We start from the raw sequence: 20,316 nt of genomic DNA, 5'->3' as shown, positions 1-20,316 counted from the left end.
AAAGGAATTAAAGACTTTGGCTGCTTTTTTGAAAACAAAATAAATAAAAACTTAGATAATAGCAAAAGACTTAAGCTTTTAAGAAGAAAATTTTCTGAAAAGGCAGACCGTTATACACTCAGGGAAATACCTAGAGTTCTATTTAATAGAAAGCAATAAAGTTATTTCAAGGCAATCATAATGAACTAGATAATCTGATCATTTGGATCCTTCTTTCAGATATACAGGTGAAACTCGAAAAATTAGAATATCATGCAGAAGTTCATTTATTTCAGTAATGCAACTTTTCTCTGTTGACTGGATTATGACATAGGTACATAACATTCTCAGAAATAACTTTCAAGCAGTAATCAATATTTGGCAGGAAAAAGTGTCAGACAATCAAAATAAGCAGATAAAATTGATGAATGAAATTTACTTGCAAGCAAAAACTTTTTGACAAAAAAGGAGCCAATATGTTGATATAAGCATAATACTTTTTTTCCAATAATAATTAAGATAATTAGAATTGAAGTCCTATGGATGTTTTTTGTTTTTGTGATTGAAATTTAAACTTGCCAGTAGTATAAGCACTCAATTCCACATATAAATAGTATAACCTATCTTAGATACATGGCCTATTATACTGTGAATAGGCTTCTACTCAAATCATTGTGAGCTCCTATGCATAAAAATACAAAGAAATTAGAGATACAGTTAACAAAGCAAAATGGGATTATTTATGTATTTTCTTTCTTTTCAGGATTTAAATGCCCAGTTTGTTCCAAGTCTGTATCTTCAGAAGAAATGGATTTACATCTTGTGATGTGTTTGACAAAACCAAGGATAACCTATAATGGTAAAAGATAAAAGTTCATAATTAAATCAAATAAATTAATATAAACTTTGCAATTTTAATGTATTTCTTCAGATTAGATTGTGATTAGATTAGATAATGAACTGCTTCCAAAATACAGAAAATATCTAAGCTTTATGTTGAATTATCTGATACTTACTTTATTTCAACTAATTTTTTTCTTCAATGTTTCCAGATTGTTTTGTTTCAAGAATCATGATTAGTCTTTGAAAATTACTTACAAAGGTAACTAAGAAATGATTAGAACATACATTATTTAATGCTTTGAAGTTAAGCCAGTGGCTTGTCTAGCTCATTAATAGCATTAAAGAATTTGAAGGCAGTCATTTCTTCCACTTTGATATTTATGTCTTGGCTATTCTTACAATGAATTGAAGAATCAAAAGTGAAGATTTTAGAATAATCTATGTGCAGAATATTGTGCAGAATAATCAATCTCATAGTTTATGAGATGAAGGTTGATGTGGTTGATGTGGTTCAAGATAGTATTAAGTTCTTGGATGTTGTGTATACAATTTGATATATATTTCTTTACATCTAATTTTTATCGCTCAAATATTGTACCAAAAACATACATACACACAAACACATTGCTAAATTGATTATTTCCAAGATGTGTGTTATAATTTGTTTTAAACAAATAATCCAAGAGTTTTAAATTGACCAACCTCAATTTTAAGCTAGATTTGTTGGCATATTTGTCCATCGGTCTGAAAGTAGGTGGTGAGCAAAATTGAGTGAGTCTGTAATTCTGAGGAGATATATTCTCTTCTGTTGTAAAACTTGAAACTTTGTTAATCTTCCGTCACAGAGTTTTGAGACTGAATAATTATTGCATTAAATGGTTCTTGGACTATTTAAATAGAATGTCAGTAGCATCCAGAAGTGGGAGGTGCTTAGATTTAGATTGGATAGGCTGAGCTTGATTGATAGGACGCTCCTCCTCCTCCTCCTCCACATACTCCTCCTTAGCGTCCCCAGTTTTAGCTCAGCCTTCGTGAGGTAGGCAGCTTGGTTGCTTCCTTGGCTGGACTAGGACAAATTAAACAGGTTTGAATTACTCTAATTGATAATTCTAAATTATTAGTCAATTACAATTCAAAATTGTTCGGCTTTTCTAAATTATAAGTCTAATAGAATTCAAAAGTGTCTTTCTAATAACATTATTCCAACGGCTAATTGGCAAGACTGCCATTGGAATACACATTGGCTCCCCAGGGAGCCCTCAGCTGCTTTTGCAGTGATTAGAAACCACATCATCTTGACATCGTAAATCGCTTGTCATCACGAAGCCCTGCTGTTCCACTTGGAGAGATGAGCAGCCAGTTTAAACGATTAGGATTTTTTCCTGCTTCCCCGATCAGAACACCTAAAGGAGAGGGCTTTAGAGCTCAAATTCTCCTTAGATCACCTCGCTTTTTTCTAGTTAGCTTCGTATCGGCTTACAATAAGAGGTGACAGTTGCTGCTACATTTTGGCACCTAAAATAACTGCCGACGCCATTTTGTTTATAAGAATTCCATTGCATTATCTCTTGAGAGGCCACTTCCCTTCACAAAGCTCTCTCCATGAGGATCCAGTGGACATTTACGCCTATTGCTGACTTCTTTCTGAGGTTGAATATTGGGTTTCTTTTTAAGTTGGCAGCCCTCACAGAAAATAGCAGTACAGTAACAGCGAGCACCAAGGCCTGTGTCCACCTGTGCAGGAAGCTGCTGAGGGCCAGTGACTGCAGGATCACTCAGTTGTAATACAGGTCCTGAAAGGTGTTCTCAATTTGGCTTCAAAATTTGATTCCAATATTCAGTCATCTAATTATAAGTCTGCTAACAGCACAATAATTTTATATTTAGTTGCTGTGCAAAGATATAATTAAAATATTATTTATAATAACTATATTTGTTTATACACACACACACACACACACATATTTGTTTTCTGAGGTTTTTGCGGGTATTTATATGTGGATCTTTGGTTATTCGGGTTTTCTCCCATGTAAAATTGGAAGTGTCTCATTGAGATTTCGTCGAAATGTTGCCAAGATACTTCCAACTTTACGTTGGAATATATATTTCTCAAGTTTTTGCGGGTGCTTACATGTATGGCATTCAGCTTTGTTCGGGTATTTTCCACGTCATTGTAGTTGTGCTTTTAAAATTGTAGCAACGTTTTGGCAGAATCTCATCTGCCATCATCAGGCTTCTGTACAGTATTCATCTGTGAGTCAGACTTTTACAGTGGTTTCAGATTTAAATTTGGGGTGGCCTATTGCTGTGCCAGAATGGTTTTTTCTTCATCCTGATTGGTTGGGAGTCTTGGTCTGTGTTTATTGGTCTTGGAGTTTGCTGTGTTCTGCTTGATTGGTGTTTCTAATATCTTCTGTCTGTTTTGTGGCTCTTTTTGTATCTTGATTGGCTGGCAACATTGTGTTCCTTTATTGGAGGCCTTTAGTGCAGCTTGGCTCCGGGTAAATGGACGACTATTGTTAGTTAGGAAGCTAGGTTTCATCTGGGTGCCTGGTTGGGGTGTGTTTGAGTTGGAGGTATCAGGGGAGATCTGTTTGTGCCCAGGTGCTTGTCTGGCTAGTGGTGTGGAGATTTTTTTGTTTGTGAGTGCAGGCTTCCAAATGATTGACAGTCTGGTGGAATCATCTCTTCTATTCATTATTTCAGGTCTTTTTTCAATCTCTATGGCTTCTCTGATAATTCTGTAGCTGGGATTTTCTATGGTGGCTAGGGTTTTGGTGCCATTGAAGTCAATGCTATGAGCTATGGCTTTCATGTGTTCGACTAGTGACTCCACTCATTCGAGACAAATAATGAGAGAAGCAGAGAGACTGTGCCTTTGGATGGAAAAGAACTTGGTCTCCATAAGAGCAGAACACATCTCTGGCTTGGCAAAAACCCAAGTGGACTTGTTGAGCAGGGCCACAGTTGATCAATCAGAGTGGCGCCTGCACTTGGATTTGTTTCAGGAAGCGGTACAGAAATTCAGGCAACCAGTCATACGTCTGTTTGCTTCTCCTCTGAACTCACAGCTTCCAAGGTTCATCTCGAGGTACCCAGCCGAAGGAGCGGAGAACATCAACACTTTTCATTGTCGGTGGCCCCCAGGACTTCTGTATGCCTTTCCTCCTCTCCCAGTAATTCCCAGGATGATCCAAAAACGGTTGAACGCAAAAGCAGAAATGCTTTTGGTTGTACCATACTGGTCCAGGAGGCAGTGATTCGCGGACCTCAGGGATCTGTCAACACAAGATCCTTGGAGGATTCCCCCTCAAAGGGTCTCACTCAGCCAGGGTCCAGTTGTGCACCAGGACCCTCAGTGGCTCCACCTACTATATGGAGGTTGAGCGAAGACATCTGAAGAACGAACATCTCTCACACAGAGTGATCGATACGATTTAAGTGGCCTGATGCCCCTCAACAAATTCCATATACATGGCACATTTTTTATAAATGGTGCATAAAATCCAACATTGATCCCTTCTCTTTGTCAGTGGCACAGCTATTGGACTTCCTTCAAGAGGGCCTTGACAAGGGCCTCTCACCAAACACCTTGAGATGACAGGTAGCAGCCCTGGCTTCAGTAGTCACCTGGAAGGGTCTAGGATCTATATCACATCACCCACACATACGAAATTTTCTTCATGGCGCAACAAATTTATATCCTCCTGTGGTGCACTGCTATCCGACCTGGGACCTTGACAAGGTACTCATGGCCCTTACAAAGGCTCCTTTCAAACCACTGAAAACTACGAATCTCCACTTTCTCACCTACAAGGTAGTTTTCTTGGTAGCAATAACATCAGGACGTTGTATATCTGAGATAGCAGCCTTATCAGTCCGACAAGACCTCTGCATTTTTCATTCTGACAGAGTGGTTCTTCGCCCAGACCTGGCGTTCATTCCAATTTAATTCAGCTTTTCACAGGGCACAAGAACTGGTCCTTCCAAACTTTTATCCGAGACCGTCTCAGGGGTTAAAACTTCAATGGCATCGACTAGATGTCAAGAGAGCTCTCCGTATGTAGATACACCGCACGGCTCCCTTTAGAAAGACTGAGGTACTCTTTGTTTCGTTTCAGTCAACCACTCAGGGTCAGAAGGTATCATCTTCAAATATAGGCAGGTGGTGGAAAGCCACAATAGCTAAGGCATACAAGACTCATTTATTACCAGTGCCCAGTATAACAGCACATTCCACTAGGAGCACCGCAACTTCAGCAGCCTGGGCCACACAAGCGCCAATAACAGAAATATGTCGTACGGCAACATGGGCTTCACCATCGCCCTTCATTAAACACTACAAAATTGTATTTCCCTCTGCTGAGGCTTCCTTCGGTAGGAGAGTCTTACAAAGGGTCCATAGGGACCATGAGGGGACTCCAAGACAGACGGAGACCCAACCGTAAGGCAAGCCAAGCTTTGGTATGTCAGACTTCTAGATGCTTGGAGCAGTTTATTGGAGAAAGGGTGTTGGAACTTACCTGATAATGCCCATTCTCTGTGAGCTGCGACGAGCATCCAGACCCACCCAATTTCTGTCTGGTGGGTTCCTGGTCCAGCCAATGACTACAAAAAAAAAAAAAGAGGACGAGGTTTCTCTCTCTTCATCTTTGCAAAAACTGGGGATGCTAAAGAGGAGTACATGGAGGAGGAGGAGCGTCCTATCAATCAAGCCTAGCCTATCCAATCTAAGTCTAAGCACTTCCCACTGCTGGATGCTCGTCACAACTCACAGAGAACAATCGTATCAGGTTAAGTACCAACGCTCTTTTTGGCTAAATGTTTTTTTATAAAATGGAAAAAAGCTAAGTAGTTTGATTGCCTGTTTTTCCCAAAACATAAACATGCAACACTATTATTATATCAAAACATTTAAAAACTAAAATGCATATCTGTATTTGTATCACTGGTCAATATGGCAAATAGAATGGGTTACAAGCATGGCAGCAAAAAGTAGTGGAAATTTATCAACAAAGTAATTCTTAGGATAAACCATACAAAGGAGAGAAATCCTCCTGTTGTACTATTATAGTAGTATATTTATTATGCTTTTCAACTATAACTAGTTTGCTAATAAATACTAGCATAGTATAATCAATACAAAATATTGCAAAATATCACAAAATCACTGCTATAGAAACACATTTCTACTTCTTTTGATTGATGGAAAATATTGTCTCTTCCAAAATACCTCACTGATAATTATTTTTTAATAACTGGAATAATCACTTTTCAAATTTCTCAGTATGATTTTTTTTTAAACCACCTCCATGCTCAGTACAACTATAATTTCTGTTAAACAAGCTTTGGTATATAACTCAATATCACATTTAACATTTTAAACATTTAAATATTTCCCAGATGTCTACTTAAATACTTCAATATACCAATCCAAAAAGTTATCAAATGATCATATAGGCTATATTGTAGGGATTGTAAACCCACTTTTTTTTTTTTACAATACTAGCACAAATTTTTAAATGTTTTTTAGAAGATATAAAATGTAGCACAAACTAATACAGGGAGGGAGGTAGGGAGGAAGATTGGTTCTGCTTTCCTATGTAGCAATTATAACTACCATTACAGAATTATTGCTTACTGTATGACTGCAAAAAACCTCACTTTTTTCTATTATTCATTTTTTTTCACTAATAATCAAAACCACAAATCATAAATGCACTTTTCTTTTTCATGGAAAAGTCTATAAGGGATTTGCAATCAGCCATAAATGTGGATAATGTTTTTTTCTCTGAAAAAGCATACAATCATCTCCGCAAGTTCCATACTCTTCACCAGTGATTCCTCCTTTGTGGATGTTATAGAACCTTTCAGTTTTTGAACAGCTTTTGAACAGCCTTGATGCAATTGTCATGCAAAAAAAAAGTTCCAGAATTTTTTCTAATTGCCTGTCCATCTAGCATAGAAAATATTATGCCTTTCCTTTCAATTGTATTATTTGGGAAATCTAATACACTTTAAATTCATCAACTTAATATCTGGTCTTTAGATATCATTTTTACATTTTTATGGATACCAATCAGTTGATCAGGTATTATTGAATATTCCATTTCCTTAGGGCAAATTTAAAATATTCCATAAATGTTGCATTTAAAAACATTATTGATCTTTTGATTTTTAAAAAATGTTATATTTTTAATTCTGTCATGGATTTTGTCAAGTAAGGAAGCATCCACCATTTGGTGTTTGAAATGACCAAAGTATATAGCCCATATTGATCAATTAGAACATGCTCACAAGTTGAAAGTATCACCACTATTGTGAAATTGAAAATCCAAATTCAATTTGAAATTGTGAAAAATCCTTAGAATAGCCTTTATGTAATAATTATTTAATGTTGTGATACTAACGTCTACCAAATTTTCCAATAGAACATTTTACCACATTTTTTAAGATCACCAAAAGATTTCTTAAAAGATTACCCACAAAAGTACGAATATATTTTAGGGGATAGACAGATTAATGTTTCAACTTTTTAATTTTCTTTTAAGGTTACAGTGTAATTTTATATATTCCAGAATGCCCCCTTCCCCTTGTTTTGTTCATTCATGGGGGGGTTGCTTAGTTTGGTATGATAATTTCATCTTTTCTACTTATTGGAATTTTTTTCCAATTTTCATTCTATTGTTGATAATTGTGCATTTAATTATTTTGAACTTTTTAAAGTAGAAATTTTATTGTAGTTTTAAATGAAAATATTTCCATTTCTTTAAAAACTTTAAACTTTAAATAGCTGATAATTTCATAGTATAGATAGTCCTCAACTTACAACCATAATTGAGGCCAAAATTTATGTTGACAGGTGAGACTGTTAAGTAAATTTTGTCCCATTTTAGTACTTTTCTTTCTTGTTAAGTAAATCATTTCAGTTGTTAAGTTACCATGTTTCTCACAAAATAAGGCCAGGCCTTATTTTTACTGAGTCCCGAAAAAACAGCTAGGACATCTTTTGGGGGGTGAATTAATTTCTCTTCCCCCCCGCGCACCAGCGCTGTCTCCAACAACAGCATCTGAGTCACTCCCGCTTTCCCCCCATCCCCGTAACAACAGGAAAAAAAGATTTTGAGGTACCTGGGAGCACCGCGTGCTGTGTTTTAGTTTAATTCCAAGGGGCTGGGTGGGTGCGAGAAGAGCCGAGCGAGTGTCTCTGCTGCTGCTACCCTTGGTGCTCCATCCTCGGGCTCTGCAAGTTTGCAAAAGTCCCAGTGCGCAGCCCATTCCTGTATTCCAAGCACCCAGGTTGAGCTGCAGCTGTCCCTCTCTCACCAGCGGTGTCTCCAATAACAGCGGCAGCAGCGGCAGGAACTGTGGAAGTTATGGAGGTGGCTCCCCCACCCAAGAAGTGGCTGAAAAGCTTCCACGGTTCCCGCTGCTGCCGCCGCTGTTGTTGGAGAAGGCACTGGTGAGAGAGGGACAGCTGCAGCTTGGCCTGGGTGCTTGGAATGCAAGAATGGGCTGCGCACTGGGACATTTGCAGGCTTGCAGAGCTGGAGGATGGAGCACCAAGGGTAGCAGCAGCAGAGACGCTCGCTCGGCTCTTCTCGCGCCCACCCAGCCATTCGGGATTAAACCAAAACTCAGCGTGCGGCGCTCCCAGGTACCTCAAAATGTTTTTTTTTCTGTTGTTATGGGGAGGGGGGGGAAGTGGGAGTGACTCAGATGATGTTGGTGGGGACGGCGCTGGCAAGAGAAGCACCAGCACCACTGGGAACCGTGGAAGCTATGGAGGCCTGAGAAGTGGCTGAAATGCTGCTGGACATCCACGTCGGTGCTGCCCACCTGCTGACCCAGGTAAGGAGCCCTCCATGCTCCACCATGATTGGCTGTTAGGAGCAGCTGATGGTGAGGCGTAGCTGCCTGCGGGGCACTCCTAATGGCAAATTCCCCTCCCGCCTTCCCCTCCAAATTTCGCAAGTTTTAAACTAAGCCTAAATTTGGGGGGAGGGGCTTAATTTCATTTTATGCCTAGAAAACATGCTGGGTCTTCCTATTGGGGGGCATATTGTTGGAGAAAGACGGTAGTAACATGAATATTAATCTGGCGCCTTCTGGTTTGAGTTCCTTCGGCGACAGACAGAAATCTGCGATCGTGCACGCTTTCGGTCTGGGCTCGCCGCTGGAGCACCCCGAGCCGGCTGGTTTTGGGGCTAAGGCACCCCGTAGAGGTGGTGAAGAGGGGGAGACTGCCAGTAGGGTTGAGGAGAGCCGCATCTCTCCTCCTCAGCTGGCCATTACTCCCTTTCTCAAAGGTGGTTGCAGCGGTGGTCAGAAATGGCCACCTCAAAGAACTCGACCAGAAAAGAATGTGCAGGCGGGAGATAAGAAGAGAAAGCTTCGGTTGACCCGGTCAAACAGCAAAAACAACAACTAAGGTACCCTGGAATTTAAATTTACAAAAAAATAACATCGCTCCCAAAGAAGAGTCGGAAGCAGCGAAGCAAAGTGAAAAGGGAAAGGTTTTTTTTTTTTTCTCCCTTTCCCTATACTGACAACTAAGAGACTTAAACAAGAAATCGGAAAAATCCGCTTTGACATCAATAGGCAATTAAGCTGAAAATAAAACAAAATGTTAAAGGGATAATAAAGATTTCTGGACACTAAATTTTTTTTTAATAAGCAGGAAGGGAGAGAAAAAGAATAAAAGAGCAGGATCTGGAAAGAGGGAGGAGACTGCCTGGATTTAAAAAGAATCTACAGTAAAACTTCAATAAGACTTCTAAAAGATACATTTTAACTGAAAATTTGTAACTAAACAGTAGAACCCCAGGAAGAGAAAGTGAAAAAAAAGAGCAAAAAGAAACAGCTTGCATGTATTTGGATTACTTGGTGATCTTTGGATTCTTGGTTATTGCATTTGAATGACTAAAATTAATCGGGTGGTTGTTTAAAAATTTATACAATGGCACTACTTCTGGATGAATTGAAAATGGAACTTAAAAAGTATAAAGAAGATGCACAAGAAGGGAGAGGTTCTTTTGGCTTTGTTTTTCAATTCTTAGAAATGGAGATTTGGAACTATGAGAAACAACAAGAAACGTCTGCAAAACAAGAAGACTGGGACAAAGAAGAAGCCATCTTTAATGAACAAGTAATTCTATGTGGGGAAGAAAAAGGAAATGGTGGAAAGAGAATGGAGAATTTAAGACTTAAAAAAACAACCAAAGAAAAGAAAAATAAGTCAAAAAATAAGTATAATACTGAAATGCAACAGAAGAGGGGAACACAGAAGAGAGAAATAGAGGTAGAGAGACAAGGGGGTAAAAAGGGGAGAGAGAAGAAGAGAGGGAAGAAGGAAAGGAAAAAAGGTTACAAAGGACCGGAACAAGATACAGAGAAACAGGACCTATTTAGAGATAATGGGTGAAAATTTAACTGAAAAAGGTATTCTGTAAAGGTACATAAGATTGTATTGTTATATTAGTAATAGAAATAACTTTTGAAAATTGGAAACAATGTATGATTAAAATGAGGGATAATTTAGTGAAATGTTTGTTAATAAAATAAGTGAAATAAAATAAATGAGAAAATTGAATTTGGAAGGGATGGGAACATTTTAATTAGTTAATGTTTTATAAAATATAAGTGAAGGGGGGAATTAATTATGGAAAGCTTATAATTGTTCCCATAGAAGTATGATATTTAATTGAAAAGTAATGTTAAAGAAGTTAAGATTTTAATGAATATTAACATTAATGATAGAATTGAATTGGAATGGAATGTGTTGTTTTAATTACATATATTTATAATTTTTTCTTTTTTTAAGAATATAGTTTGTATTTTAAGAATGTACCAAGCAGAATCCGAATGGAAGTTATATATTATATTGAATGTTATAACTTTAGGGTATATATTGAAGCCTAAATAAGAGTTAACTGGATAAAGATATAAAGGCGTCATACTCCAATCAGTAACTACAGGAGAAACTTTGTTTAATGAGAAAAGATAATAAATAATTGAAACAGGACAGACAAAAAATATAAATATAATGATTTGAATTGAGATGAGATAATTAAAATAAATTTGAGAAAATTAAAAGAGGGGAGAAGCTATGCAGAAAATGTAAAACAGTAATAAGATATGGAATAGAACATAAAAATGACCATGAAATTGAATTTGTGTTTGTACGAAGAAATGTAATCTAGGATTACGCTACTTTCAAAAAAGATGTTTTATTTGATTTTTTTTGGTGAAAACTCAAATAAAATTTACCAAAAAAAAAAAAAGAATATTAATCTGGCTTTCCATTGATCTCACTTGTTAGAAGGTCACAAAAGATAATCATATGTTCTGAGGTCACTGCAACCATCATAAATATAAGTCCTTTGCCAAATGTCTGAATCCCCTCCCCATTTTTCTGCTGATCATCCTTTTCTTGAGCCCAGCACATCCCAAAAATGCTCCATCCAAACCCTTCAATGTTGCAATTCTATGCAGGAAAGGTGGAGGTTTCCTCTGAAACTATGGCAGAGCATTGCAGTGGGAGGCCTCTGTGGGTAACAGCAAGATGGGTTCAGGCTGGGGGCTCGGTGGCCAGGGAAGATAGGGTTTTGGAGTGCAAAGGAGGAAAGCAGCAATTTCCCCCTTCCTTCTCCATTTCCCCTGCAGGGCCACCACGGAGCTTGCACAGGGCAGGCCAGCAGCAGGGGAGGTGCTCCAGAGATCTGGGCTGAGTTGCCTTACACCAGGCAGGAGCAGCCCAGTAGGGCTGCTGAGAGAAGCGCACCAAGAGAGTGGTGAGGCCCCGTGAGGCCAGCAACAGCAGGTACAGCAGGCCCAGCAACCAGGCAGAGCCAGATGGAGCCAATTCCAACGTGCCACATGGCCATCTGCCTCATTGTAGCAGCAGCCTGAACAAAACCTAAGCCCTAGGTTTCTGCCTGCTTCAATGCCACAAGGTGAGCTGTGGAAGATAGGGGCCCTTGGCTGCGGGGTTGCCCGGCACTGCGGACAGGGCAGGGGCTGGCAAGAGTGCACCGGAAACACCTCCAGGCACTCAGACAGAATGAGAGGTAGCTTCCAGCCCTCACTGCTTCAATAGATCTGAGGGCCATAATTAAGGGGCTGAGTGGCCATGAGGTGACCAGGAAAGGGAAGGGTAGCCTCCTGTGCTGGCCATGTCTACCCCCTTCACTAGGGCTTATTTTGGGGGTAGGTTGTATTTTGAGGGGAAAAACGGTACTTGCATTTACATTCTTTTGAATTGCTAGGTTGGAAGAGCTGGGACAAATTGATGGAAGTTCATTTAATCATGCTGCTTGTTTTCTTGAGTATACAATTGCCAAGCTGTTGACCTCTCAATAGTTTTCTGACTCAGTGTCCTAACCACATGAGCCACAACAGCCTCATGCCCAACACCCTTGTGGTCACATGATCATGGTCTGGGTGCTTGGCAGCCCATTCACACTTATGTTTAGTTACCAAAAGCTCCACAATCACGCTGTCATCATTTGCAGCTTTCTGTGCTGGCTTTCCCAGAAAGTCAAAGGGAAAGCTGGGAAGGAAGATCAAAAGTCACTGGGATAAATTTCTCCCATCTCTGTACCCTTCCCCAACCTCTTTGTGCTCATACTTGGTGGGCCACTCTTGCATCCTTACCAACCCATGTGGCACTTCTTGCACATACCCTTGTGCACCCTCAATCCATATAGTGCCTCACATATTTTGTTACACACCCTACCTGACTTACATGGAGTGTCATGCACTTGTTCTACACATGTTCTCATGTACTGTCCCCAGATTGCATATCTTTCATCTACCCTTGTTCACCTTCCTCGTGCTACTCACATATAACCCCACACTTTTCTCATGCAGTGCCTGTTGTACACTCTCTCCAACCTGCCTGACATCTCTTCGCACCTGTATCTTGTAGCACCTTTCATACACCTTCCTCAACCCTCCCCCATATCCTCTTCTACCCTGTTGCTGCCTCCCCCATGCATACCTGTCTGCAGATCTGGGACTACAGCTTCCTGCTAGCTTCCATACTGACTTCGTTGAGGGAAAGTTGCTTTGCCTGACAACCATGGGATTCAGTTATTGGCAGCCACTGAGACTACAGGGATTGCCATTGCTAAGCAATGTGATTATGTTTTAAGACTGCATCACTTAGTAATGGAAATTCCAGCCCCAATTGCCATTTTAAGTAGAAGACTACCTGTCTATACTTGTAAAACATTTTACATTCAGATTTTTTTTCTATGGTGTTGAAATAAATCAATTCATTGGTGATATTCTAGAGTCTAGATTGATGGGGTATCTGTTTTGGATGCTTTCATTAAATATTTTTTGGGAGACATTTTGTTTTGATTTATTTTGCTACTTTTTATACTGTATTGACATTGTAGACATTTCAGTAGAAAACTGGATTTATTTTGTACTTGAGGTGGATGAAGACTTCACGTCTTGATAAAATAATCTACAGAAACTTCTAATACACTTAGCTATTCAGAATGTCTTACTGTAATGGTAAACAGAATTTAACTATTTAGCTAATAAGTAACATATTTTAAATTGTATCACAACAAGCAGCTGACATTTGAAGTTGAGCTAAGCAGAAGGTCAAAAGTTGAGAGCTTCCATAGCTGTGGTAATTAGCAAAAGCTACTTTTTTTTTTTCTTCCTTGAAAATAGGCTGTTATAACAACTTGTTATGGCTGTTATAGTAACTTCAATTTGCTTCAATTGTTTTGCATCAGGTTTTTTCTGCATCTGTTTTTCTAGGCTTTTTTCTATAATCATATGCAGAAGAGTGGACAGGGTTGTGATTGAAATTCTAACTTCAATCTATTGACTGGTAGTCAATCTGTTAAGCAATAAATGATGCTGTTAATATGACTCGGCATTACATCCTACAACACCTTGAATCTCCAAATACCTTCGCAAGGATCCTCTTTGTAGACCTCAGTTCAGCATTCAATACCATCATTCCAAACATTCTCCTAAGTAAATTAAACCAACTAGCGGTACCTGAACACATTTGTAAGTGGATCATAAGCTTCCTAACAGACAGAAAGCAGCAGATGAAGCTAGGCCGAATCACATCTGATACCTGTACAATCAGCACAGGGACCCTCCCAAGGCTGTGTGCTTTCTCCACTTCTCTTCTCCCTATATACCAATGACTGCATTTCAAATGATCCATCTGTTAAAATACTGAAGTTTGCTGATGACACAACAGTTATTGGTCTCATTCAAGACAATGAATCCACATACAGACAGGAAGTTATACAACTTGCCTCATGGTGTAATCGGAACAATCTGGAACTGAACACACTCAAAACCGTAAAAATGGTGGTAGACTTTAGAAGAAACCCTCCCATACTACTACCTCTTACAATACTAGACAACACAATATCAACAGTAGAGACCTTCAAATTTCTAGGTTCTACTATATCACATGGCCTAAAATGGGCACCTTACATCAAAAACGTCATCAAAAAAGCACAACAAAGAATGTTCTTTCTGCGCCAACTCAGAAAGCTCAAATTGCCCAAGGAGCTGCTGATACAGTTCTACAGAGGAATTATTGAGTCTATCATCTGCACCTCTATAACTGTCTGGTTTGGTTCTGCAACCCAACAAGATAGGCACAGACTCCAGAGAGTAATTGGGACTGTAGAAAAAACAATTACCAACCTGCCTTCAATCAAGGACCTGTATACTGCACAAGTCAAAAAGAGGGCTGTGAAAATAGTTACAGACCTCTCACATCCCGGACATAAACTGTTTCAACTCCTTCCCTCAAAACGATGCTATAGAGCATTGTTTCCCGAAAGCCATTACTCTGCTAAACAAATAATTCCCTCAACACTGTTCAACTATTACAAAGTCTGCACTACTATTACTGTTCATCTTTTCACCACTCCTTATCACCCATCCCCTCCCACTTGTGACTGTATGACTGTACCTTCGTCACTTGTATCCTTACGATTTATATTGCCTGTTTCCTAGTATGATTTGATTGCTTATTGTGCCCTATGACTATCATTATGTGTTGTACCTGTGGCTCTTGACTCTTGATGAATGTATCTTTTTTTAAAAATAAATTTTATTAAGTTTCCAAATTTCAAAAACATAAAATAAAACTTTATACATTGTTATCAACATCAAGACATCTTTTGCATCTCCTCACATTTTTCAGTATATGTATTTACTTATTCCTTTACCATTACATCTTACTCTTACTATAAATCAATATCTTTTATCCTTACATCTCAATCTTCTCCATGGTATATTTACATATTCCTTCATTCTTTTCCTAATTGCCTTTTTATTTTCTTTTTATTTCTAAACCACTCATACCAGGCATCCCAGGCCCTATAATAAATTGAATCTTCTCTGCCTTTTATTTTCATCGTTAGCCTGTCCATCTCTATACAATCTCTTATTTTTTTTATAACCATGCCTTCCGGTGGAATCCTTTTTTCCTTCCAGAGTTGAGTGTACGAAATCCTTGCAGCTGTTAATATGTGTAACATGGTTAAATTGTCCATTTCTGCACAGTCACATATTTTCTGAATGACCAATTGATCTGTAGGTAAACGGGATGATTTCCAGCACTGGGCAAATGCTAATCTGGCCGCAGTTAGAATATGAATTATTATATATTTCGTCTTTTTAAGAAAATGTTTATCAGAGATCCCTAGTAGGAAGAACTCTGGTTTGTATTCAATTTGTTCTTTAGTTATCTCCTCCAGCCATTTTCTAATTTTTTTGCCAGTATTTTTGGGCTTCTTTACAGGTCCACCACATATGAAAGTAGGTTCCTCTATGTTTTTACATTTCCAACATTTTGGACTAGAGTTTGGGTTCATTTTCGCTAACCTCGAAGGGGTAAGTGCCATCTATATAACATTTTATACATATTTTCTTTGTAATACGCTGAGATTTCGTGATCTTAATGATTCTATTCCAGATCTTTTCCCATTCTGTTAATGTAATGCTTCTTCCAATATTCCTACTCCACATTATCATGTTCCTTTCACTATCTCTTGCTCTAATTCTACCTCCAATAAATATTTATAAAATTTGGAGATATTATTTTTATTTGATCCTAATAAGATTTTATCTAAGTGTTGTAATTTGCTATAGATTCCAAATTCTTTGATATCTTGTTTGTATCTACTATATCTGCTATATCTGTTTGTATCTACTATATCTACTATATCTGTATCTACTGTTTGTATATATAACCACTGATCAATTTTAAATCCCTGTTCCTGTAATTCCTGCCGAGTTCTTAATTTTCCTAAAGGATCTAATAAATCTTTATATTTAGTCGTTTTTGTTATATCCAAATTGTTGGGATGAACCATTGCCTCCATTGTTGAAAGCCAAATCGAATTTTTAAATAATGTTTTTTACATATTTTTTCCAATTAGTTAATAGTGAATCTCTAATAAGATGTCTATGAAAGTACGCCTGTTTAGTTTTCCCCACATCCCATAGAAATGCGTGCCATCCTCTCTGAAGGGTCGTGCCCTTCCAAGGCTAGAGTTCTTTTATTCCGTAAATTGACCCAGTCTTTTAACCATAATAAGTTGGCTGCCCAATAATATAATTCCCAGTTTGGAAGCGCTAGCCACCTCTACTTTTTGCATCTTGTAAGGCCTTAATACTGATTCTAGCTTTTTCCCTTTGCCAAATAAATTTAAGAGTTACCTTATTTATATCATCAAAATTTTTTTTGGTAATTTTATTGGGATTGTCTGGAATAAGTAAAGGAGTTTTGGTAAAATGTTCATTTTGATTGTGGCAATCCTGCCCAGTAAAGAAAGCTGCAACTTATTCCAAGATTCTAGATCTTTCTTAATTTGCTGTAACAGTTTATCATAATTATTCTCTTTGAGTGATTTACTATGTGGTGTTAACCATATGCCTAAATATTTGACCTTTTTTGTTGCCTGTATCCCCATGGTTTTTTCTAATTCTTTCCTCTGGTTCTCTGTTAGATTTTTAGTCAGTAATTTCGCCTTATTTCTGTTAATCTTTTAATCCTGCTACTGAACCATATTGTTCTAGTTCTTTTATTAGATTATGTCCTTTTTCCATGGGATCCTCTAGGAAGAAAACCATATCGTCTGCAAACGCCTGTAATTTATATTCCTCTGCTTTGACCCTAACCCTGGATTTCAGGATTTTGTCTTATCCGCGTTAACAATGATTCTAAAGCAAATATAAATAAGAGGGGTGAGAGAGGGCAACCCTGTCTAACGCCCTTTCAATGCTTAGTGGGCCTGTTTGTTCACCATTAATTAGTATATTGGCTTGTTGGGTATTGTAAATTGTTGTGATAATATTCTCGAATTTAGTGCCCAGATTCATATTATAGATTTTTTGTATTAAAAGTGCCAATGTAAGTTATCGAATGCTTTCTCTGCATCTAGAAACAAGAGTGTAAATTGTTTCTCTGGATGAGCTTCATAATATTCTAAGACGTCAATAACGGTTCTTAAATTGTTTTTAATTTGGCGGAATGGAAGGAAGCCATTTTGATCTTCATGAATGTATAAATTTAAAACTTGTTTACTCTATTCGCAATAATTGAGGTAAATAATTTATAATCGGCAGTTAAAAGTGAGATTGGTCTATAATTGTTGATATATCTGGCATCCACATCCTCCTTCTGAATTAACGCAATCAACGCCCCTCCATGAGTCTGGCATTTTGGCAGCCAAAAGTACTTCGTTAAACACTTCCAGCATCAGAGGCCCTACTAAATCTATTGTGGCTTTATACAATTCTACTGGAATCCCATCTGGACCAGGGATTTATTATTACATTGATTTTCCATTGCAGATTTTAACTCAGACCATGTAATATCCTTATTTAGTAATTCTTTGTCTCCTTCCCCTATTGTTTTATCATTCGTATTCTCCAGATAAGTTCTTATTTTATCCTCATTGATTTCTTCTTTTATATAATCTTTGGAAATAGTTTAATATAATATCCTTTTTCTTCTCAATCTCATGTTGTGGGATACCTTTCTAGTCTATTAATTGGTGTATCAATCTCTTTTCTTTTTCTTTTTTAAGTTTATAAGATAGCCATCTTCCTGGTTTATTGGCGTGCTCAAAATAATTTTGTTTGGACCTTCTCAAGCTAACTTCTATTTTATCTTGTTCAATTAAATTCAGCTTATGTTTGGCTAGTATTAACTGAATTTGTAGTCCTTGGGTCTTAGGGTTTTTGTAATTGTATTTCTAAGTCTTGGATTTGTTGTTGTAACGCGCTTTTGTTGGGCATAAATTCTCTTGTTTCTCATAGCATTATAGGAAATTGTTGTGCCTCTTATAATTGCTTTCATAGTATCCCAAATGTTCTGTTTTGAAGTTGTTTCATTATTATTATCTTTTAGAAAATAGTTTAGCTCCTCTTTCAGTTTATTAATATACTCTTCTTCGTTTACAATTTGGTTATTTAGTGTCCATCTTTTTTTTATTCGTCTCCTATCTCTCCAAATTAGCTGTATTGGGTTATGATCAGCCCATTCATTCGGTAGGATTTTGATTTCTTTTTATTTCATTAGCCAAGTCCAAATCCATCCAAGCCATATCTATTCTGGTCCAAGTCTTATGTGGGTTAGAATAATATGTAAATTGTTTTCCTTCAAGATTCCGTGCTCCCTCCATAGATCTTTTAAATTTAACTCTCTCAACATTTCCTTACATGCCGCAGAAAGTTCCCTTTTCCCTTGTTTTTCCCCCATATTACTATGGTCTTTCTGGTAGTCTGCAATGGAGTTAAAATCGCCAATCAAGCAAATGTTTCTTTTTCAAAGCCTACTATTTTTTGGTGAAGGTGTTTAAAAAATTTCCCTGGTCATCATTTGGGCATAGATTGCTACAAGTAAAAATGTGATGTGGTTTATCCAAACTTGTATAACCAGAGTTCTTCCTTCGGGATCCGACCAGATTAATTCTGCCTTTACATCTTGTTTTACATAAATTGCAATTCCTTTTTCTTTGTGTTGGTCGGCCGGTGCTGTAAAAAGTTTACCTAATTTTGGACAAATTAGATGTCTTTCTGTCATTCTTCGAAATATGTGTCTCTTGAAGACATATTATATCTGCGTTATGTTGAATAAGTTTTGAGAATATCCTTTTTCTTTTTAATAATGAATTTAATCCGTTTATATTGATGGAGAGCAACTTTCTTCCCCTCCACCATTTATCTACTTCTGCTTAGATTTTTGCCTAGTAATGATTCGGTTCTCTTGTTGTTGTTGTTGTGGGATTTGCTCTTCTCTCCCATGTTGTGGATTATCACTTCCTGAAATTGGAGAAAGTCGTTCCTTTTGGGTTCTGTGATAATATCGGACCTCCTGTGGTCTTGTTTTAGGTCTTCTTTGGTGGGTTGACTATTCTTATCTGTGAGCTGTTGATGAAAAACTTGGGCCTGTTCTATCGATTCTATTTTGATTTTCCTCTCTTTCCATGTTCCATCCCTTCCGGGATTAACCATTTAAAACGGATTCCTTCTTTATTTAAATCATTAGCTAAAAATTTATAATCTTGTCTTATCATCCTCACTCTCTTTGGAATTTGTTTTAAAATCCTAATTTCTCTGCCTTTATATGATATTGTTTCCTCCTAGACATTTTCAAAATTAAATCCTCAGACATCTCCTAGAGAAGCGGATATGAATTTCTCTTGACAGTTGTTACGCCTGGCGTAGCTTGTGCTAAACCTATATACCTCATCAAACTCTTTAATTAGATCATCTTTTTCCTTTCCTAGCCATTCAGCCAATATTTCTGCCATCAAATGTTCCAATTCTTCATTTTTGGCTTCCGCCACATTCTGGAATCTTAAATACGCCATTGCTTTGTCCATCTCGAGGTGGACCAGAGAGTCTTCCATTTCTCTAAGTACATTTTTAAATTCCTCATCCATCCTTTCAAAGTTAGTCTCCATGCGTGTTGTTCTACTCTCTATCTCTTTATCTTCACTTCGTTTCTCTCCATGGCCTGCTGTAGAGACCCTATCTACCCCTCCACCTTCGCTATATCCGCTTTCATTTCAGCCTTCAATTTCCCATCTCATCTTTCAATTCGCTTATATCTGCTCTAGTTTCCTTGTGATTTTTAATCATCATTTCTTGCATTTTAGATATAGCTTCCCTGCAAGGCTAATATGGAAGTTTGTATATTAATATTGGGGACATTGGGCTGCTTTTTCCCTATTAAAGACTCCTCGATAGTTTTTGAGATGTTGGTGGGGTGGCTGTCAACGTAGTCGATAGGGTCGGGATAGCCTTCTTTCCTGCTTTTAAGGCCATCGTTGTTGTGGATGTCATCTCTCTAAGTATTTGTTTTTGTTGATGCACAATTTTAAATATATTATCCCAAATCACCATTCAGTATTTGGTCCTGTACTTGAAAGACTATTCACGTATTTCAATTTTATATCTCACTCCACAGTCTTTTCCCCTATA

At 37.7% G+C, this 20,316-nt stretch overlaps 1 protein-coding gene across 1 annotated transcript in view; it reads left to right on the top strand.

Annotated features, from left to right (window-relative positions):
- The window catches only part of ZNRF2 (zinc and ring finger 2), a 151,594-nt gene that overhangs the window by 75,682 nt on the left and 55,596 nt on the right, over positions 1–20,316 (top strand). Inside the window, exon 2 of the mRNA XM_026717768.2 lies at positions 743–838. Coding sequence (XP_026573553.1) covers positions 743–838 — 96 coding nt within the window. The remainder of the gene's footprint in view (positions 1–742; positions 839–20,316) is intronic.

This window comes from Pseudonaja textilis, chromosome Z (genome assembly GCF_049901715.1).
Source record: "Pseudonaja textilis isolate UNSWEBS1 chromosome Z, rPseTex1.2, whole genome shotgun sequence".
In the NCBI taxonomy this organism is placed as follows: domain Eukaryota; kingdom Metazoa; phylum Chordata; class Lepidosauria; order Squamata; family Elapidae; genus Pseudonaja; species Pseudonaja textilis.
Note: the sequence above shows the minus strand (reverse complement) of the source record. Positions and strands in the feature narration are given on the sequence as shown.